A 23,717-nucleotide genomic window follows, 5' to 3' on the forward strand; every position below is an offset into this window, starting at 1 on the left:
TGTGCCAAGAATGACGCAAATATGACATTTGTAACGCGTCTTGCCTATGTGTAAACCCAGCATTACCGTTCATTTGACACAGTTATTCCTGTGATTTTGATCCTCCAAAGAGACCAAGTCCCAAAGACATCTACTGACTGACTTAACTCAGTGGCTAGCTTCCAAGTCTCACAACTGCACAATTAAACAGGACACACTTGATCACTAAAGACAAGTTTGGCATTTTCACCACATCTAGACACACATGCCTTATGGCCTCATCACACGAGAGCATGAATGCCGTACAAATCAAACGAATTAGCAAAACTAACTAAAGTCAAGCTGCATTCGTACAGCAACGACAATTAAGGCCATTCGAACAGCAGTCATACAGCCACGTACGACTGCTGCTGAAATAATGCTAAATTAATGTGGAAATGATTGTTGTACAAAAGCTACAGATATCTGTCACTGAGACAGACGATGACTGGAGTGCAGTTTTATGCAGAAATGAGGTGATAATCGGTGAACCGAGGCTGATGATGCATGCGCAGTGAAAGCAGGGTGGACCGATTTTTAGGGGGGACCGTTCGATCGGCGACACCGGCAGTATGCAGCAGGCATGTGCAGACAGCATTCTCTCTCTCTCTCTCTCTCTCAATCCCTCTGTCTGTTAATCATCTGTTCACAGGGGTTGGGGAGGCAGTCTCTGTGCTCCACTGTCTCTCACTCTCTCCCTCTCTTTCTCTCTCTCTCTCTCTCCCTCTTGCTCGCTCTCTGTCTCAAAAGGAGGACTAAATATAAGGATGATGGAATGTCCCACTCATGCCGCTCATGCGTCTTTCAGCCCATCCCGGCTGCAGGCTGGCTAGCATGCCCTGAGCAATTCTATCTGGAGTCATTCCAAAGGTGGTTATTTATGCCATCCATACTCATATTTGTCTAATAGATTACAATTTGTTCATGTAAATGGGGAATCTTCTTCACAGACTAAAGTTAATTATGGAGTTCCACAAGGTTCTGTGCTAGGACCAATTTTATTCACTTTATACATGCTTCCCTTAGGCAGTATTATTAGACGGTATTGCTTAAATTTTCATTGTTACGCAGATGATACCCAGCTTTATCTATCCATGAAGCCAGAGGACACACACCAATTAGCTAAACTGCAGGATTGTCTTACAGACATAAAGACATGGATGACCTCTAATTTCCTGCTTTTAAACTCAGGTAAAACTGAAGTTATTGTACTTGGCCCCACAAATCTTAGAAACATGGTGTCTAACCAGATCCTTACTCTGGATGGTATTACCCTGACCTCTAGTAACACTGTGAGAAATCTTGGAGTCATTTTTGATCAGGATATGTCATTCAAAGCGCATATTAAACAAATATGTAGGACTGCTTTTTTGCATTTACGCAATATCTCTAAAATTAGAAAGGTCTTGTCTCAGAGTGATGCTGAAAAACTAATTCATGCATTTATTTCCTCTAGGCTGGACTATTGTAATTCATTATTATCAGGTTGTCCTAAAAGTTCCCTAAAAAGCCTTCAGTTAATTCAAAATGCTGCAGCTAGAGTACTAATGGGGACTAGAAGGAGAGAGCATATCTCACCCATATTGGCCTCTCTTCATTGGCTTCCTGTTAATTCTAGAATAGAATTTAAAATTCTTCTTCTTACTTATAAGGTTTTGAATAATCAGGTCCCATCTTATCTTAGGGACCTCATAGTACCATATCACCCCAATAGAGCGCTTCGCTCTCAGACTGCAGGCTTACTTGTAGTTCCTAGGGTTTGTAAGAGTAGAATGGGAGGCAGAGCCTTCAGCTTTCAGGCTCCTCTCCTGTGGAACCAGCTCCCAATTCAGATCAGGGAGACAGACACCCTCTCTACTTTTAAGATTAGGCTTAAAACTTTCCTTTTTGCTAAAGCTTATAGTTAGGGCTGGATCAGGTGACCCTGAACCATCCCTTAGTTATGCTGCTATAGACGTAGACTGCTGGGGGGTTCCCATGATGCACTGTTTCTTTCGCTTTTTGCTCTGTATGCGCCACTCTGCTTTTAATCATTAGTGATCGATCTCTGCTCCCCTCCACAGCATGTCTTTTTCCTGGTTCTCTCCCTCAGCCCCAACCAGTCCCAGCAGAAGACTGCCCCTCCCTGAGCCTGGTTCTGCTGGAGGTTTCTTCCTGTTAAAAGGGAGTTTTTCCTTCCCACTGTAGCCAAGTGCTTGCTCACAGGGGGTCGTTTTCACCGTTGGGGTTTTACATAACTATTGTATGGCCTTGCCTTACAATATAAAGCGCCTTGGGGCAACTGTTTGTTGTGATTTGGCGCTATATAAAAAAAAAATTGATTGAATTGATTGATACTGTGATGGCACGGTAATACAGTTGCGACGTCAGTCCAGTAGCGGCTGGTGAAAAAAAATTTGGGTGGGGCTGGTGTGCCAGTAGATTTGCCTGCCTAGTCCAGTACAGGCATTCAAAAGAATAATTGGAAAATTACCACAATTCCACAATAATAATTTAATGTCCTTCTTAAAATCAGCAGTTTCACAGATAAAGTTAACCATTTGCAGCTGTATTAGGTCTCATTTATACTGTGGAAAGGAACAGTATCAAATAAAATACAACACTCAAGTTCTTGAGCAAAAAACATATTCCACCAGTGGTGGGCACAGTTAACCAAAATGTTAGCTTTGATAATGGCTAATCAGCTAACTGAAAAGTTATCTTTTATAACGCTAAAGCAGTAAACCACCAAAAAAATATATCGGAAGCTACAGCTAACTGCTAACCAATAACTTTCAGTATTGTCTCCGGTAGAGTTGAGCCAGATACTCGTTTCAGACGAGTATCCTGTACAGATAAAGCATTTTTGATGTGTACGAGCATGATACAAGTAAAAGTCGTCAATATCTGTCCTCTTGCTGTAGTAAAATTCTTATTCACTAACTGACTGTCTTCACGCTCTGTGATTGGCCAGTCACACACAGTGCCCACCCCTCCCTACCAGTGTTGCCACAGTTACTTTGAAAAAGTAATCCAATTACTGATTACTGATTACTCCTTGAAAAAGTAACTTAGTTACTTTACTGATTACTCAATTGTAAAAGTAACTAAGTTAGATTACTAGTTACTTTTTTAGTTACTTTCCCCAGCTGCCGACAACAACCCACGTCAACATGACAATGATACCTGTTTTGCCAAAACTCACTTTATAGTCACTCTTTCTTGACTTCAATGAAAATAAATACTTGTTTTATAAAAAGTAAAATAAAGACCTCTTTCTTGACCTCATATTTAACTGTTGACAGCACTGTAACAGTAAAACTTGCAATTTCAAACCTACATTGTTTATAAATGTAACTATTAAATTCTAACATTTTTCTAACATTTAAATTCTCTCTAAACATTTTACTTGTCGAAATTATTATTATTTTAAGCAATATTAGTAGTTGTAGTAAAAAACGGCTTCAAAACTGGACCTTTAATCTAGGGCTGTTGTGGGGGGGGGGGGCACATCCCTCCCCCATGCCCCCATTCCATCTGGATTCGCCCCTGCTTTGGCGTTTGAGCACAAAGAATGGATAACATTTATTTATGCAGAAAACAGGACCAGATTTACAGGTAAGAAAGTTTTATTGCGTTTTCACATCATGTGGTCCTCAGAAAGAGAGTTTAGGTGCATTTGAGTGGAAAACAGTGTTAGTTGTTGACGCATCGCCGAGGATCAGCTGTTTTTAACGAGACGATACGGAGCAGCTCAGCTCAGAATTCTAAATAAAGGAGGGAAAAAGTATAAAAATGTCTTCGTAAAGCTCAGTGCAGGTGTGCTGATCACCGCCCTTTAAGAGGTGAGGACGAGTCGAGCAGCTGCAAAAAACCGCGGATGAAAAGCTCACAGCTCACTTAAAGTGGGACGTTCAGTCGAACCCCGACCTCCTGCCCACGGACCAAGTTTAATGCTGCTGTCGACCCACAATGAAAAATAATAGTAACGCACAGTGATATGGAGAAGTAACTTTAATCTGATTACTGACTTGGAAAGATTAACGCGTTAGATTACTCGTTACTAAAAGAAGTGGTCAGATTAGAGTAACGCGTTACTAAGTAACGCGTTACCGGCATCACTGCTCCCTACACAGACATGTCTCTGCAGCCTCTGACACCGCCACAGACAGGATCTCTCTGTGCTGGGCTTGATTCTACCTCACGTTGCTCTCTTAGTACTCTTTAAATACAATACAAACTGAAAAAGAAGCGAGCTGAAGAAAACTTAAAGTTACTTGGTGAACTTATTTTGTATCGTACGCGATGCTTTTGACAAGACAGAGTTGAAAATGGCTCATTTCGCTTTGTCACTGCCTCCACATCGGTCGGCTTTTTTAAAATGTATTTATTTATTTATTTTTTAACCTTTTGCTTGCTCTTGTTTGGTTGGGTGATATGAAGTCAGTTGGAAAACTTTGCCCCTACTGAATGCGGTCCTTTTGAGAAGAATACTGTTTGCCATTACTGGATGTTTGCATGAATCACAAAGTTGACACAGATCATTAAAAAATAAACAGTCTTCGAGACCACTTACACACACACACACATATAGCTGAACACACAAAGTAGTCTATATTAATATTTTTATTGAATATGGCCACATGCAGTATCTGACACTTTCTCACTGCAGTTCATAAAAATAAATTAGTCAGTCGAACAACCTCTCTCTCTCCCTCTCACACAGTCACTCAGTCACACACACATGCACACACAGACATACACACCTTAATCAGTATTGTTTGTTTGTGTGGAAAAAATGCCAAGAACGTTAGGTAGTAAAAATAAATAAATACATAATTGAAAAAAAAATCACAGTTTGATCATAAAATTAAAAAAAAAAAAGTTGTGTTGAGTATGACAACTCTTGTTCATGCAGACTTAGTAGTTCATCATTTCCTACTACATTGAATGTCAATTCTGAGGCTGATCTGTTATTCATTCATACACTTAAGAATATTCACGTTCTGAAAACTTCTTCTGTAAATAGTTTTCTTACTTTTGTGATCAAAAACATTGATTTGAATCTCAATTTTGAGGCTTTTCTGTAAATGGTTTTCAAATAAACAATAAATATAGCAACTTCTGATCTGTTCTTATCAATTTCAGACTTAAAATAATGTACTGATTTAAGCCCCAGCCATTTTGGTTAAACCATGCCCACTTCCGGATTAGGCCCCGCCCACTATGAGTACAGATACGGATACAGATAGTGGTGTACTCGCTCATCCCTAGTCTCCGGTACACTCTCTGCTACTAACAAGCCAATTGTGAGTTTAAACATGCCAATGCTTCTGATAGAATCAAAGGTGATCACAAACCCAAACACAGCCAATGAATCAGCGCTTCTGTCTTTGTGCAACCTGCCCACTGCTGTAGGGAAGCCTCATTTACCTTGACAGCATACAGTGGTCCAGCCATGAGGCAGACATCTTGAAAAGGAAAGCAGGTTTGACTTATGGTTTTGATTTATAAACCAAATTAATCCGGATAGAATAACTACATTAATGTCAACTCTTAAAATGTACAAAGTGAAAATATAACATTTATCTGTTAATTTTAAAATAATGCACTAATTCTGAAGATTTGAACATTAACACACAGATGTCCAACGGGATTATGGGTAAACTGAGCATCCACTCATACTGATTGGCTGACTAATTAATTCTATGTAAAAACCAACATAAGTGAATGTTATGTGTGTTGGTGTTTACAAATAAATATGCTTTTTTTGTAAACGCCAGTAGATGGCAGTGTTCTATGCATTTTGACCCTGGTTATATCACATGGTTGTCGACCTGAATCACAACTTAACAGACATCTCGGTTTTGCAGATGCCTTTTTTGTATTTTTTTAAAACAAGATGTCCCTTAGAGTAACCAGGTCAAGCAAGTTAAATGCTTTGGAAAAAATCAACAGGCTACAAAGAAACACTGCTGATACTCACACTTTCATTAACTGAGTATTTCTAGTGCTAGGATGCAGTCAGTAAATGAGTGGCAAGTAACTCGAGCTGAATCTTTAACCACTCTGTGTGTAATACCCTGGAAGTTGTTGCAATCCAGGCCATCACCCTTACCTTTTCAAAGAGGGACAAATTCATTCTTCTAGTCAGTAGGGAAAATTGTTTGCAATGACAGAAAAACAACATTTCTAAACACTTGGAGTTCTTCTCCACTACCACAGATCCTTGGATTTCCCTCCCACCTTAGGTGTATCATCACCTTTGCAATCTCGCACATATTTGGTGATTCGTAGATGACATTGTTGATATCTCATGTCCTGGCAGGCAGGAGAATCAGACTTATACATCTGCTCATAGGAAATGGCATCAACCCAATCTCACACCCAAATGGTTACATAAATAATGTCCATAGAAAGTTCCCCTCTCCACAGTATGATTTTCTAGTGATTAGTTTTGTTCTGACTTCATCTTTTATTTTCTGTTCTGTATTCTGTAATCTCTGCTTTTGTTTTCTGTTTATTTTGTGTTTTCTGTTTTTCATATTTAGTCATGTAGTTTATTCAGTTGTGGTTTCTGTCTAGTTATTGTTATTTCCATTGTGTTATGTGTTCTGGTTTTCTCTGCTGACTCTTATAATGTGGTGGGCTTATAATGGTTGGTTCAGTCCTCTTTTGTTCTTCACTTATCTTATACGATTATCTTGTATTTTTGTTTTCTGTTTTACAGTTCAGCTATTTATCTATAGGTTCTTTGCTATGTTCATTGTCTTTTAGACTTTAGCCATGTGTTTAGTTTGTTCCTTTATAGTCAAGGATTTTGGTCACCATTTGTATTTCTTGCACGTACACTCTTGCACCGGTCTGTCTCTTCTTTGTCTCTATTTCCCCCGTGTGTTTACTTACTCTCTTGCACGTTTGTTTCATCTTTGTCACAGTCTACCTGAATCACTCTCCCTCACTCTCTTGCACCTCTTCCCTCCTCTTGGATTCACCTGACCACACCTCCCTTCCAGAACATTCTTCCACACATGCACCTTGAATAACCTAATTACCTCACCTGTATATTTAAGCCCTTCACTTTCTCCACTCCCCTGCCAGTTCGTCGGGATCCTAATATCCAAGTTCCAGCCTTTTGCCTTCGTCTTGTTCTGCCTCTTAGTGTTACGACCATGCTTTGTTTACCAGACCTAGTTTTTGCCTCAGCCTTTGATACAGTATCTCACAGTGTTTTTGAACCCAGCCTGTCTCTCTACCACGTTTTTGCCTAGCACTTATTTGTAGCTCTGTTTCGCTTCCTGCTTTCCTGTGTACTGTACCCCTGCTTGTGAAAACCCCACCTTGTCCCAGAGTCTGCATTTTGTGCCCTCCTGCATTCTGTGCCATGCTTTCTCGAGCCCTGACAGAGCTGTGGTTGGGGAAAAAAAATTTCATAGCAACGTCATGACTCAATTATGTCAGAAACCTTTGCTGCAACAAAAAAATATTTTTATTTTTTATAAATGTAGTCATTGCACTGTAGCTGATAAATTATAATATATATATATATATATATATATATATATATATATATATATATATATATATATATATATATATATATATATATAAAACTAAACCACATGGGGTGTGCAGCCAGTACATTCTGAGTGCCAGTCCCAAGCCCGGGGTTGCGTCTGGAAGGGCATCCAGCGTAAAACAAGCCAACCCAACTATGCAAACTAAGAATCGAATTTCCATACCGGATCCGTCGCGGCCCGGGTTAACAACATCCGCTACTGGTGCTGTTGCGCAACAGGGTGCCGGTGGAAATTGGGCTACTGCTGTGCGAAGACGACGAAGAAGAGGAGGAGAACACTGCCACAAACAGCGGGAGAAGAAGAAAAGTAGAAGGGTGGAAATGAGAGTGGGGACTTTGAATGTTGGTAGTATGACTGGTAAAGGGAGAGAGCTGGCTCATATGATGGAGAGGAGAAAGGTAGACATATTGTGTGTGCAAGAGACCAAGTGGAAGGGAAATAAGAGCAGGAGCATCGGCGGTGGGTACAAGTTGTTGTACCATGGTGAGGACAGGAAGAGAAATGGTGTTGGGGTCATTTTAAAGGAAGAGTATATTAAAAGTGTGTTGGAGGTTAAGCGAGTGTCTGACAGGGTGATGAGTGTGAAGTTGGAAATTGAAGGGGTCATGATGAATATCATCAGTGCATATGCCCCACAGGTAGGTTGTGAGATGAAGGAGAAAGTTTTCTGGAGTGTGTTAGATGAGGTGGTGGAGTGTGCCCAAGCATGAAAGAGTGGTGATAGGAGCGGACTTCAATGGGCATGTTGGTGAAGGGAACAGAGGTGATGAGGAAGTAATGGGTAGCTATGGTATCAAGGATAGGAATGGGGAAGGACAGATGGTAGTTGATTTTCCAGAAAGGATGGAAATGGCTGTGGTGAATACCTACTTTAAGAAAAGGGGGGCACAGGGTAACATATAAGAGTGGAGGAAGATGCACACAGGTGGACTACATTCTTTATAGGAGATGCAAGCTAAAAGAAATCAGAGACTGTAAGGTGGTGGCAGGAGAGAGTGTCGTTAGACAGCATAGGATGGTTGTTTGTAGGATGACTTTAGAGGTAAAGAAGAAAAAGAGAGTGAGAGCTCAACAAAGGATCAGATGGTGGAAGCTGAAGGAGGAAGACTGTTGTGTAAAATTTAGTGAGCAGGTGAGAGAAGCACTGGTTGGAGGGGAAGCAACTTTGGACAACTGGAAAAGTACTGCAGATGTGGTGAGGGAGACAGCTAGGACAGTACTGGGTATGACATCTGGACAGTGGAAGGAAGACAAGGAGACTTGGTGGTGGAATGAAGAGGTCCAGGAAAGCATAAGGAGAAAGAGGTTGGCAAAAAACTTTTGGGATAGTCGGAGAGATGAAGAAAGTAGACAGGAGTACAAGGAGATGCGGTATAAGGCGAAAACAGAAGTGGCAAAAGCGAAGGAAAAGGCATATTGCGAACTGTACAAGAAGTTGAATAGTAAGGAAGGAGAAAAGGACTTGTACCGATTGGCCAGACAAAGGGACAAAGCTGGAAAGGATGTGCAGCAGGTTAGGGTGGTAAAAGACGCACATGGTAATGTGCTGACAAGTGAGGAGTGTGTGCTGAGAAGGTGGAGGGAATATTTTGAAGAACTGATGAATAAAGAAAATTAGCGAGAGAAAAGGCTGGATGATGTGGTAAGAGTAAATCAGGAAGTACAAGAGATTAGTAAGGAAGAAGTGAGGGCTGCTATGAAGAGGATGAAGAGTGGAAAGACAGTTGGTCCAGATGACATTCCAGTGGAGGCATGGAAATGTCTAGGAGAGATGTCAGTAGAGTTTCTAACCAGATTGTTTAATAAAATCTTGGAAAGTGAGAGGATGCCTGAGGAGTGGAGACAAAGTGTGCTGGTTCCTATTTTCAAGAACAAGGGTGATGTGCAAAGCTGCAGTAACTACAGAGGCATAAAGCTTATCAGCCACAGCATGAAGTTATGGGAAAGAGTGGTAGAAGCTAGGCTTAGAAAACAGGTGAAGATCTGTGAGCAGCAATATGGCTTCATGCCAAGAAAGAGCACTACAGATGCAGTGTTTGCTCTGAGAATACTGTTGAAGTACAGAGAAGGCCAGAAAGAGTTACATTGTGTGTTTGTGGACTTAGAAAAAGCTTATGATAGGGTGCCAAGAGAAAAGCTGTGGTATTGTATGAGGAAGTCTGGAGTGGCAGAGAAGTATCAATCAATCAATCAATCAATTTTTTTATATAGCGCCAAATCACAACAAACAGTTGCCCCAAGGCGCTTTATATTGTAAGGCAAGGCCATACAATAATTATGTAAAACCCCAACGGTCAAAACGACCCCCTGTGAGCAAGCACTTGGCTACAGTGGGAAGGAAAAACTCCCTTTTAACAGGAAGAAACCTCCAGCAGAACCAGGCTCAGGGAGGGGCAGTCTTCTGCTGGGACTGGTTGGGGCTGAGGGAGAGAATCAGGAAAAAGACATGCTGTGGAGGGGAGCAGAGATCGATCACTAATGATTAAATGCAGAGTGGTGCATACAGAGCAAAAAGAGAACGAAACAGTGCATCATGGGAACCCCCCAGCAGTCTACGTCTATAGCAGCATAACTAAGGGATGGTTCAGGGTCACCTGATCCAGCCCTAACTATAAGCTTTAGCAAAAAAGAAAGTTTTAAGCCTAATCTTAAAAGTAGAGAGGGTGTCTGTCTCCCTGATCTGAATTGGGAGCTGGTTCCACAGGAGAGGAGCCTGAAAGTTGAAGGCTCTGCCTCCCATTCTACTCTTACAAACCCTAGGAACTACAAGTAAGCCTGCAGTCTGAGAGCGAAGCGCTCTATTGGGGTGATATGGTACTACGAGGTCCCTAAGATAAGATGGGACCTGATTATTCAAAACCTTATAAGTAAGAAGAAGAATTTTAAATTCTATTCTAGAATTAACAGGAAGCCAATGAAGAGAGGCCAATATGGGTGAGATATGCTCTCTCCTTCTAGTCCCCGTCAGTACTCTAGCTGCAGCATTTTGAATTAACTGAAGGCTTTTTAGGGAACTTTTAGGACAACCTGATAATAATGAATTACAATAGTCCAGCCTAGAGGAAATAAATGCATGAATTAGTTTTTCAGCATCACTCTGAGACAAGACCTTTCTGATTTTAGAGATATTGCGTAAATGCAAAAAAGCAGTCCTACATATTTGTTTAATATGCGCTTTGAATGACATATCCTGATCAAAAATGACTCCAAGATTTCTCACAGTATTACTAGAGGTCAGGGTAATGCCATCCAGAGTAAGGATCTGGTTAGACACCATGTTTCTAAGATTTGTGGGGCCAAGTACAATAACTTCAGTTTTATCTGAGTTTAAAAGCAGGAAATTAGAGGTCATCCATGTCTTTATGTCTGTAAGACAATCCTGCAGTTTAGCTAATTGGTGTGTGTCCTCTGGCTTCATGGATAGATAAAGCTGGGTATCATCTGCGTAACAATGAAAATTTAAGCAATACCGTCTAATAATACTGCCTAAGGGAAGCATGTATAAAGTGAATAAAATTGATCCTAGCACAGAACCTTGTGGAACTCCATAATTAACTTTAGTCTGTGAAGAAGATTCCCCATTTCCATGAACAAATTGTAATCTATTAGACAAATATGATTCAAACCACCGCAGTGCAGTGCCTTTAATACCTATGGCATGCTCTAATCTCTGTAACAAAATTTGGTTAGGGTAGTGCAGGACATGTACAAGAATAGTGTGACAGCAATGAGATGCGCAGTCGGAATGACAGACTCATTCAAGGTGGAGGTGGGATTACATCAAGGATCAGCTCTGAGTCCTTTCTTGTTTGCAGTGGTGATGGACAGGTTGACGGATGAGATCAGACAGGAGTCCCCATGGACTGTGATGTTTGCAGATGACATTGTGATCTGTAGTGAGAGTACGAGTACTCAACTTGCTCTCTACTCTCGTAGAGAGCAAGTTGAGTCTAGTCTGGAGAGGTGGAGATATGCTTTGAAGAGAAGGGGAATGAAAGTCAGTAGAAGCAAGGCTGAGTACATGTGTGTGAATGGGAGGGAGCCCAGTGGATTAGTGCAGTTACAAGGAGTAGAAGAGGTGAAAGTAGATGAGTTTAAATATTTGGGGTCAACTGTTCAAAGTAATGGAGAGTGTGGTAAAGAGGTGAAGAAGAGAGAACAGGCAGGGTGGAGTGGGTGGAGAAAGGTGGCAGGAGTGATTTGTGACCGAAGAATATCAGCAAGAGTGAAGGGGAAAGTTTACAAGACAGTAGTGAGACCAGCTATGTTGTACGGTTTAGAGACGGGGGCACTAACAAAAAGACAGGAGGCAGAGCTGAAGATGTTGAGATTCTCTTTGGGAGTGACAAGAATGGACAAGATTAGGAATGAACATATCAGGGGACAGCTCAGGTGGGACGGTTTGGAGACAAAGTCAGAGAGACGAGATTGAGATGCTTTGGATATATGCAGAGGAGGGACCCAGGGTATATAGGGAGAAGGATGGAGCCACCAGGCAGGAGGAGAAGAGGGAGGCCAAAGAGTAGGTTCATGGATGTGCTGAGGGAGGACATGCAGGTGGTTGGTGTGACAGAGGAAGATACAGAGGACAGGGTGAAATGGAAATGATTGATCTGCTGTGGCGACCCCTAACGGGAACAGCCGAAAGACAAAGAAGAAGAAGAAGATATATGCTGTATATATCATTAAGTCTTTAATTTGTGCAGGCCCTGATGTAGCTGATAAAAGTAAAATAAGCCAGAGTGTGTCTTAAAAATACAAGGCCTTGGGGACTGACTTTTAGCTGCCTTATTGTGAGCCTGCGGCCATTTGCAGTCCACTTCATGCTCGGATTTACACCAGTACGCACAGTCAATCTGGGTTGGTGTTTGTATACAAATATCATATGGCTTTAATTTGGCTTACAAGTCAAATTGTTGTATTTTGCCATGGTGTATTCAGAAAAAAGAAAACTAAACATCAAATGCGATTGAAAGCGTACACCCTGAAAGACACCTACATTCTGATGATTTTACTTCTTCTGTGTTCACACACCGCAGCCATGTAGAATATCGTTCTGCTGTCTGTGCTGGTTTTACACAGCTTCATATGCAAATAAAGGAGTAATCTCCTTTCAATATTTCCAAATTGTACAAGTTTCACATGACAGTTAGCAAGCATCTGACAGCCATTGTCCCATTTGTGTGGCTTGATTCTTTTATTTGTCTGTGCACAGTTGATGATTCGGTAAACATTCACATCACTAACACAAATGTTTGGGAGCCGGTGTCACCGACCGAACGGTCCCCACTAAAAACTGGTCCGGCCTGCCTTCACTGTGCATGCCTCATTTCGGCGCGTCAGCACAGCCGCGTCATTTCTGAGCATCAGCAGCAATTCACAGATCATCACCTCGTTTCTGCTTAAAACTGCACTCCAGTCATCATCTATCTCACCGACAGATATCTGAAGCTTTTGTACAACAATCATTTCTGCATAAATTCAGCATTATTTCATAATAAAAGACAGAGGAAGTGTTCAGAGCGCCACAGCAGCACATCTGAGTCCGACATGCTTCTGCTGCGCCTACGTCGTTTTAGAGTGTCAGTAGTGATTCATCAGTTATCGCCTCGTTTCTGCAAAAAAATTATTTTAGAATGATTTAAGAGGTTTTACTTTGTCATCTGATGGTTAATAATCACATTATTTCCTTTGATCGGTTTTGGTGTAGAGAGTCAGACTCAGAGACAGTCTCAGATGCATGCTCAGTGAAGGCAGGGCGGACCAAGTTGGCGACCCTGGTCTGGGGTCCACATCCCAGCTCTCCTTATATGATCTCAAACAAACTCGCCCACTGTCATTACCCACCATTGTGTTCTCCCCGACTCTTGATGGTCACACTTATAAACACATGGAATGTGCAGAATTCTCCGCTAGACTGCATTGGCTCCTGGCATAGCTGAGGGTAGGTGGGGAAAGATGACATTTCATCTCTTTGACAGCAAGCAAAAACCATGTCCCATTCCACACTTTTGAGAGAGGCAACACACTCACACAGTGCTGGCTGCATTTCTGCAGTCTTTCCAGCTGGCACAGACAAAATGCTCACACTTAAACTGTGTAAAATTGTGCACCTAATACCAGTCTTAATTGGCATTGCTACAGCATCCCACAACGCACCTGTTCTGCATTTCAACATATCAAAATGTGGGAATCCTTGAAAAACACCTAATTCCATCTGTAAGAAATTGCGTTCTTCCCATCACTTCCAATACACATGTGAAAATGGCTCTGGAGGGAGTCCCACAAGGTGACGTCACAAAATACAGCATTTCCTGTCAGCTAAGAAATCTGAACAGCAGATGAAATCAAGCTAAACTAGCACATTGCCCCTGGTGATCTATGGGCTCCAGATTCGGAAGTGTTTATAAAATAGACAGCTGACATTTTTCAAGGGCAATAACAAAGAATGCAAAGTTTCTATAATAAGTTGGAATAGTGTGTGAGTCCAGAATGTTTTTAGAACCTTAGACCTCAAAAATTTTTAGAAGAGGAACAACTCAACCCTTTGATTTCCTGTTAATTATGTAATTTTTTTTAATGTTAATTTGCTAAATGTATTTGTGAATTGTTTAGGTTCTTGTTATCATATACACACTATTATTATTATTGTTATTATTATTATCATTGTTATTTTATTATTACTTCTATTTTGTCATTTGATTTTTAAGTGGACCACAATGAAAAAAGTGTTTTCACTTTCTTGTATCATCCATGTATTGTTATTAACATATTTACAGTTATATTATGTCCTTACATTGAACTTACTAAATAAAATCACCCACTCACGCATGCACCCACACTTTTAATATAAAGATGATTTACCGCACCCTACTGGAACCGTGTGTTAGTCCAGAATGTAATTCACAATGGTAAAAAATATTTCTCCAATCAATGTTCCATTTTCACAGTGTTCATCCTTGACCCAAAATATATAAGCATACTAAATGACAAATGTCAGCTCTCCCGAAATTGTCCGTGATTGAATGAATGAATGAGGATTTGAATGATTATTGTCATTACAACAAGTGCAATGAAAATTATCTTCACACCCAATTACCTCAGACAAAAATACAGCAGTTAATCCACAATTATTACTATTTGAAGATAATAATGGCACACATCAGAATTAAAACAACCACACACATACATTTGATTGTTAATGTACGCTAAACTTTGAAAGAGTCCGTCATCCGAACCGAGGCAGTGTGAGTGTGGGTGGCCACAGCAGCCATGCCGCACAGCCGAGCTTGGGGGGAGAGAGTAGGAGCTGCTGCAGCTGTGCCACGCAGCCTCCCGAGGGGGAAGGAGTGGCAAGTGTGGAGGCCAGGTGGGGGTGGGGGGTGGGGTGGGGACAGAAACACAAAGGGAGGTGGGGGTGGGGAGAGCGTGCTTCCATGTGTGCGGGTGGGTTCATATCAGTCTCTGTCCTTGTATGCGTAGAGTCCGAAGTGGCCTTGTCTACAACCACAAACTGTGGAGGAGGGCAGATGAAGAGGGAGCCATATGCTTCACCAGGGCTGTTGAAATCTTTCTGGAGGAAAACAAGCAGGGTATTTTGACCTTCGGTAGCTGATAAGGCTGCCGTGTTTTGGGTTTAGGCAGAGAAACACAGAACTCCAATACGGCTTCTCTTAACTGTCCAGATCCAATTACTGTCCAGATTGAAGTTATACACACACGTGCATGCACGCATGCACACACGGAGAGCTTCGTGTCTTTTCCACATTCTGCCGCAAGCAGGTGCTTCTATTTTTACACACCACAAACAGAGATGGCGGTAGAAGACATCAAACACACTCCACGTTTCACTCATGGTACCAGCAACATGACACTTAACTAAACGGACTAAACCAATTGAACAAAAACACAACAAAGCAATAACATTAAAAACACTGTTAAACTAACATTATTCACAATAACAACATTTAAAACCCCAAAACCTGATAACACAATGTCCATTCTTTACTGGTTAGCTAAAATCGCTAATTTCTCTAAAAATATTTGTCCTATCAACTTGCCATTTTCGCAGTGTTCATCCTTGATCCAAAATACATAAGCATACCAAACAGCAAATGTCAGCTCTTCCCGGTTTGTCCGTGATTGAAGCCATGCACACACACACACACACACACACACACACACACACACACAGGCCACTTTGTTATTGTAATATAGATTCCCAGTGTTTATGGCTTAATATCTCAGAGTACATGGCACCAAAAATAAAACACAATACACCAAAATTTTCATTCCAGTGATATGCACTGTGAGTGTTCCAGATTACTTGAGCAGAATGTTCGGGGGGTTTTGGACACAAAATAGCACAAATGCCTTTTGAGTGTCAAAATGTGTGCAGGTCTTATGAAAAGTGTGCAAAGGGAAAGTCTATCAAACCAGATTTCATCGAAAATAGGTTCCATGAAAATACCTAAACAAGATTGTGACTTGTTTACCCGCCTGCAGCAGAGTTTAAGATTTTTATTTGTTATTTTACAGCCACAGAGGCAGAGAAAGATGGCGTTGCTGTTTTCAAAGTACAGCAGTGGCGTAGGAAAGGCCAGGCCATCCCAGAGGTGGTGGAACAGTATAAGGCTACATGTCCCGAGCTTAACGTCCTGCCCTTCTGCTCCCAGTTCATTCCCATGGAGGTCATTAACCACCCCAAACATGGCTCCATCATCTACCACCCCTCCCTGCTGCCACGCCACAGGGGTGCCTCTGCTATCAACTGGTAAGCACACATGGTCACAACCTTGTCCACTTGGACATGATAACATGCAAGGTAAACCCAAGGCAAGACACCATGTCCATTGTGTGTCATCATTTAACTTAGAATCAGAATGTCCCACAAAAACAAGTGCATTTTTGGTACAATACAGCCTGGTTTTATCAGTTGGCTCTGACCAAACAGGACCTTGATCCATGGTGACAAAAAGGGAGGGTTCACAGTGTTCTGGGCTGATGACGGACTGGACACTGGACCAATCCTGCTGCAGAGGGAGTGTGACGTTGAACCTGATGATACCGTCAACACCATCTACAAGAGATTTCTCTTCCCAGAGGGTATCAAAGGAACTGTAAGTGTGATGAAATGTTAGTGTGGGAGAAACACAGTCCGTGTTATTTGGTAGAAAAAGATTCACTCCAAGAGTCAAATAGTCAAATGCAGATCAGCACAAATGTTTTAAGGAGCATATATATATATATATATATATATATATATACACGAGGTCTGTCCGTAAAGTATCGTACCTTTTTATTTTTTTCAAAAACTATATGGATTTCATTCATATGTTTTTACGTCAGACATGCTTGAACCCTCGTGCGCATGCGTGAGTTTTTCCACGCCTGTCGGTGACGTCATTCGCCTGTGAGCACGCCTTGTCTATGTACATGTACGTACATGTCTATCTCGGCTTTCAGTGCTTACCAGTCGAGTGAGTATAAAAGAACTTGTGGAGAGCTGGACATGTCCCAACTTGTCCTCTAACACTCCGAAACGGAGGTGTTCCTTTGTCTCGCTTCATCAGCGAATCGGTCGTGACGCGCGAAGCCTCCGCGCGGCTTTCCATGACAAAATCTCTTGTTAAAAGTGAAATCTGCCGGAAAATGGCTGATGTCCAGGTCTTGTGATAACCAGAGAAAGAGCACACGACGGTCTCGTATCCACAGAGCCATCAGCTTAGAAATGATCCAGTGGTTTGTGCCGCATCGTCGCAGCTCGCAGCGCGGCGCACCGACCGTCCTTTAAAGGGGTCCTTAAACCTGTAGTTAAAGTCCTTATTCTCTGTGAAGCCCGTAAAATTTTCACTGAAAGCCAGATAAATTTTTCGAATGGTTTCCAGGTGCCAGTCTCTAACAGCTTCTGAAAAAATTCTGATGGAAAAAAGTCCTTTTCATTCCGCCATTTCCAGACAATGAAAATCCGACGAGGGGGCGGGACCACTCCTTCCACAAGGCGTGCTCACAGGCGAATGACGTCACCGACAGGCGTGGAAAAACTCACGCATGCGCATGAGGGTTCAAGCATGTCTGACGTAAAAACATATGAATGAAATCCATATAGTTTTTGAAAAAAATAAAAAGGTACGATACTTTACGGACAGACCTCGTATATATATATATATATATATATATATATATAATTCACAGCCTTTACCATGAAGCTCATGCATCCTGTTTCCACTGATCATTGGTAAGATGTTTCTACAGCTTAATTGGAGTCCACCTGGGGTAAATTCAGTTGATTGGACATGATTTTGAAAGGCACACACCTGTCTACATATAAGATCCCACAGTTGACAGGACATGTTGGAGCACAAAGCATGAAGTCAAAGGAATTGTCTGTAGACCTCCAAGACAGGATTGTCTTGAGGCACAAATCTGGGGAAGGGTACAGAAAGATTTCAGCTGCTTTGAAGGTCCCAGTAGTATAGTGGCCTCCATCATCTGAAAATGGAAGAAGTTTGCATCCACCAGGACTCTTTCTAGACCTGGCCACCCGTCTAAACTGAGCAATCGGGGGAGAAGAGCCTTAGTCAGGGAGGTGACCAAGAACCCGATGGCCACTCTTTCTGACCTCCAGCATTCCTCTCTGGCGAGAAGAGAACCTTCTAAATGGACAACCATCTCTGCAGCACTCTACCATATAGGCCTGATTGGTGGATAGGCCTATATGGTAAAGTGGCCAGACAGAAGCCACTCTTTAGTAAAAGGCACATGGCAGCCCATCTGGAGATGTCAAAAGGCACCTGGAGGACTCTCAGACCATGAGAAACAAAATTCTCTGGTCTGATGAAACAAAGATTGAACTCTTTGGTGTGAATGCCAGGCGATATGTTTGGAAGAAACCAGGCACCATCCCTACAGTGAAACATGGTGGTAGCAGCATCATGCTGTGGGGATGTTTTTCAACAGCAGGAACTGGAAGACTAGTCAGGATTGAGGGGAAAAATGAATGCAGCAATGTACAGAGACATCCTGGATGAAAACCTGCTCCAGAGCGCTCTTGACCTCAGACTGGGGTGACGGTTCATCTTTCAGAAGGACAATGACACTAAGCACATAGCCAAGATATCAAAGGAGTGGCTTCAGGACAACTCTGTGAATGTCCTTGAGGGGCCCAGCCAGAGTCCAGACCTGAATCCGACTGAATGTCTCTTGAGAGATCTGAAAATGGCTGGGCACCGATGCTCCCCATCCAACCTGATGGAGCTTGAGAGGTGCTGCAAAGAGAAATGGGCAAAACTGCCCAAAGACAGGTGCACCAAGTTTGTGGCATCATATTGAAGAAGACTTGAGGCTGTAATTGCTACCAGAGGTGCATCAACAAAGATTGAGCAAAGGGTCTGAATACTTATGTACATGTGATTTCTTAGTTTTTTATTTTTTCTTAATTTGCAAAAATAAAAACCAGACTTTTTTCATGTTGTCATTATGGGGTGTTGTGAGTAGAATTTTGATGGAAAAATTAATTTACTCCATTTTGGAATAAGGCTGTAACAGAGAGAGAGAGAGAGAGAGAGAGAGAGAGAGAGAGAGAGAGAGAGAGAGAGAGAGATATGACCTTTTAATTGGAATAAAGTGGGTATATAATTTGGATGAATGTTAACACCAGTGTTGTCATTGCAGGTGGAGGCAGTGAGTCTGATAGCAGAAGGGAAAGCCCCACAGATCATCCAACCAGAAGAAGGAGCCACATATGAGTGTATCCAAAAGAAACAGAATGCTAAGGTAAAGAAAAGATACAAAGACCGTGTGTGTGTGTGTGTGTACGCACAGTACATTGCAAAATCTAAATCATTAAGCAAAGATACAAAAAAAATAACAGAACTTCAAAATACACAATAAATGGTGCTGAGTTAAAGAAAAATCAAATAAATGTGATGTTTAAAATATTTACTCACTCTTGTTTAATCACACAATCTTAATTTTTGCTCATTTACTTGATGTTTGTTGGTGGTTATAATTAAATTCTTTACAGTGTGTGTGTTACTTTTCAATTGCTGAGAGCATGATTAGACACGAGTGAGCTGTCAACACCTCAGAAACAGTTTAAACAGACGATACATTACAGAAGAACAGAAAATGTATTTCTGTCTGTTTCTTCACAGATTAACTGGAACCAATCAGCTCAGGCCCTGCACAACTGGATCAGAGGAAATGACAAGATTCCTGGTGCCTGGGCAGAGGTTGACAACCAGGTAACAGGAAACTCGTTAATCTTGGTTTAAATCGAGCTCTTTGTCCTGCTGTAGTGAATCCAGAGTCTGCATTATGCAAAATTATCCTTACAAAAAAAAAAAAACAGTCAATGTCCTTAAATTGTAGACAGAAATTAACTTATTGTGATATTGTTGTCAAAGCTACTTTTACCTTAATGATTTCTGTGCATGATTTAAAACGGATGGCACAAGTGGGAGTGTCCAGATCCACTTAGATATACAGAGGGCACATAATCGGAGCTCAAAAAAGGGTGCAGGGCACAAACATCCGGGCTGCACCAGGTGCACAGCGCTCTTCTATTTAGAAGCGCACTCAAGTGAGAGTTGTTCTTTGAGTGACGAAATTTGCACCAACCGACCAGCAACCTCTGGTATTGGGAAATGAAGCCAACACGGAAGTGCCAGAACTTGCAGTTACTTGAATTGCCACTCCAGACTCGCTCCAGAAGCAAGTAACCCCCTTCGAACCCCATGTTAAATTCCCCAACTATACAGCAGTAATAAGTACGTTTACAGCCTGGTACAAAAACTTGAAGTGGTCACCATAGCTCATTTACCCTTTCTTGATAACTGCACAGGAGAATTACTTTTGTGTGTGTGTACACACACACACACACACACATATATACATACATACATACACACACACATATATATATATATATATATATATATATATATATATATATACACACACAGTAGTGTTCAGAATAATAGTAGTGCTATGTGACTAAAAAGATTAATCCAGGTTTTGAGTATATTTCTTATTGTTACATGGGAAACAAGGTACCAGTAGATTCAGTAGATTCTCACAAATCCAACAAGACCAAGCATTCATGATATGCACACTCTTAAAATTTGTGAGATCTCCAACAACTTGCTGGACAGGTACTGAGAGCACCTGACTCACAGCAGTTCATGGGACTGGGTTACAGAAAGTACATTATGGGTTTGTGACAGGGGTACGCAAATGGGGCATTTTTCATAACGGGGCACAAATTCATTTTGTGACAGGGAGCACAAAATGTGGTTTGGTGGGGGGTTCTGGGGGAGAGTCACGGTTAATGTTTGGGGAGGGTACACACTTACACTATGGTTATGGTTAGAGTTAGGAGAAGGGGAAGATTATAAATAGCTAAATAAAAAAAAACGTGTCACGCTTTTTGTGACAGGGCACGAACAAAAAAAAAAAAGTGAGACTGGGGTGCATTCATCAAGGATGTGTTCTGGCTTCAACTCTGTTCAGTGCTTGCATGGACTGTATTGATTGATTTGTCTGGGTGTTTATCTTGACCCTGGGGCCAGTTGTGTGATATGGTGGATGCAGTGAAGCACTACATTTGTGAATGCACTTGGACCTTGGACCTTGACATGACTGGTTATTCAGATACAGATCCATGTCTACCTATACTCTCACTATAGTAAGTCCCTTCGGCTGCTCCCTCGCTTTGTACTCGGGGTCGCCACAGCAAATCCTAGGTGGATCTGCATGTTGAATTGGCACAAGTTTTACGCCGGATGCCCTTCCTGATGCAACTCCACATTACATGGGGAAATGTGGTAGAGGTGGGATTCGAACCGGAAACATTCAGCACTGAAACCAAGTGCATTAACCACTTGGCCACCACCCCTCTATACTCTCACTATACACATTGCTTATTACACCCCTCACAAGTGAAAAAAGTCCCCATCTCCCAGTAGCAGATCTGTAATGAAATGGAAGCCTGCAACACGTTTCAAAAAACCTGGGACAGTGGTATGTTTACCACTGTGTTACATCACCTTTCCTTCTAACAACACTCAATAAGCATTTCGGAACTGAGGACACTAATTGTTGAAGCTTTGTAGGTGGAATTCTTTCTCATTCTTGCTTGATGTACGACTTCAGTTGTTCAACAGTCCGGGGTCTCCATTGTCATATTTTGTGCTGCATAATGTGCCACACATTTTCAATGGGCAACAGGTCTGGACTGCAGGCAGACCAGTCTAGTATCCACACTCTTTTCAAAATGAGCAAATATTTGCACAAAAACAATAAAGTTTATCAGTTTGAACATTAAATATCTTGTCTTTGTGGTGTATTCAATTGAATATAGGTTGAACAGGATTTGCAAATCATTGGATTCTGTTTTTATTTACATTTTACACAACGTCCCAACTTCATTGGAATTGGGGTTGTATATTGTGCTTAAGAAAACATACTTAGAGTTGCAGTTTTACTGAGAAAAATATTACTGTACATCAACAAATAATTTTACATGTCTGAAAAAAAATTATAATCTGTGTGGTTTGTGAGGTTTTTTTTTTTTTTTTTTTTTTCCTGCACAGGCTAATTAAAGGTATATGGCCACTAAGCTTTTTAAAAGTTAAGTCATAAAAATAATTTTCTTTGGCACAGTCATTTTATTCTTGTTCGGGATGCAAAGAAAAACCCACAAATAACTTCACCTGCAGAACAGGACTCTCTGAAAAAAGTGGTGTGGCTGTTTCAAGATGCACAATAAGGAAGCCAAATTAGTGGATGTGATCATCATAAAGTATATTTAAATTTATCAACTTATATTTCATAAATACTATGATTAAAGAAACCAGCTAAAATTGTTAACAATTATTACAATGGTCACCAAATAATAAATAAATAAATACATTTCTTCCATGAACTTTGAGAACTGGTTTAGGGTAAATTGGGGATGTTGAATCTGAGCTCAGATTTTCTCTGTCACATCACATTTTGTTTTGTTTTGTTTTTTGTTGGGGGGTTGCAATCTGCATGTTCCATATTGATAGATTACGCAAAAGTTGCTCATTTATTCACGAGTTTGATGCCACTAATCATGCACATGAGCAGCTTCAAAATCATAGTTTTTAAACCAGGTTTGCAAAATGTGAACAAGAGCCGTATTATTGCTTATGGCATAGAAATATGAGACTGCAGCATTTGCTTCAATGCTTGATATGAGAGAAGTATATTTTTATATCTCAGACATGTGATGTGGTTGCTAAAAACTAACACCAAATTCAGATTCAGCACCCCCAAGATACCCAAAATCCATTGGAAAAACTCCATGCAAGAAAAATTATGCTGATCAGTGTTGTTTGGGAGATTTTATATACTTAATTAATTGAATAAATTTAATAAAATATATATTTTAAGTATTTTTATTTTGGGGGATGCCAGCTTGAGTTGATTCATCATAAATTAATTCATTCAATACAAATTGATATAAATAAGGATAAGTAAGGTGGGACCACATCAAGCCGCTTATTTGGAATAAAAACAAACAAACAAAACAGCTGGTACCTGTGGGAACACATTGCGCCGCTTATGTGGAATAAATAAATAAATAAAACAGCCGGTACCTGTGAGACATCACACCGCTTATGCGGAATAAATAAAAAAAAACATGTCACCCACAAGACTCAAACCTGTGTCTTCCAAAAGCTCTGAATGCCAGTCAGAAACATTACCACTGAGCTACAGTGCTGTCCTTTGAAAGCTGCAGGAATCTGCCTCAGATCAGGAAGGACATGGAAGTATTACAAAGAAAAAAAAAAATCACACACCAAATAAAAATACTGCATTTATCAAGTGAGCAATACAAATCTGTCTGTTCCTCTGTAGATGACCCATGGTCACAGATATACAGTCATGAAATGACATGAATGAGAAGCAGTGTGCTCTGATGTCCGCATCTACTGGGTCAGTGCATCCAGTCGCCGCGCGTGCATGTTCTGCCCGACGTGTGTCTTGTGGACGGCATGCTGCAGCACAGACACCACGCCATGTGGAACAGAGCTCACGTGGGTAACGTGATGGTCAGATCGCCTGCTGCATGTTCTGATCTGATAGTCCGTCTCAACCTGGCAGCCTGTC

The 23,717-nt window shown here is 41.2% G+C and overlaps 1 protein-coding gene across 1 annotated transcript in view; it reads left to right on the forward strand.

Moving 5' to 3' along the window:
* Positions 1–23,717, forward strand: part of aldh1l1 (aldehyde dehydrogenase 1 family, member L1) — a 140,321-nt gene that overhangs the window by 11,546 nt on the left and 105,058 nt on the right. Inside the window, exons 3-6 of the mRNA XM_034167344.1 lie at positions 16,116–16,350; positions 16,531–16,696; positions 19,251–19,352; positions 19,733–19,822. Of these exons, the coding sequence (XP_034023235.1) occupies positions 16,116–16,350; positions 16,531–16,696; positions 19,251–19,352; positions 19,733–19,822 (593 nt within the window). The remainder of the gene's footprint in view (positions 1–16,115; positions 16,351–16,530; positions 16,697–19,250; positions 19,353–19,732; positions 19,823–23,717) is intronic.

Source organism: Thalassophryne amazonica, chromosome 3 (assembly GCF_902500255.1).
Source record: "Thalassophryne amazonica chromosome 3, fThaAma1.1, whole genome shotgun sequence".
Lineage (NCBI taxonomy): Eukaryota > Metazoa > Chordata > Actinopteri > Batrachoidiformes > Batrachoididae > Thalassophryne > Thalassophryne amazonica.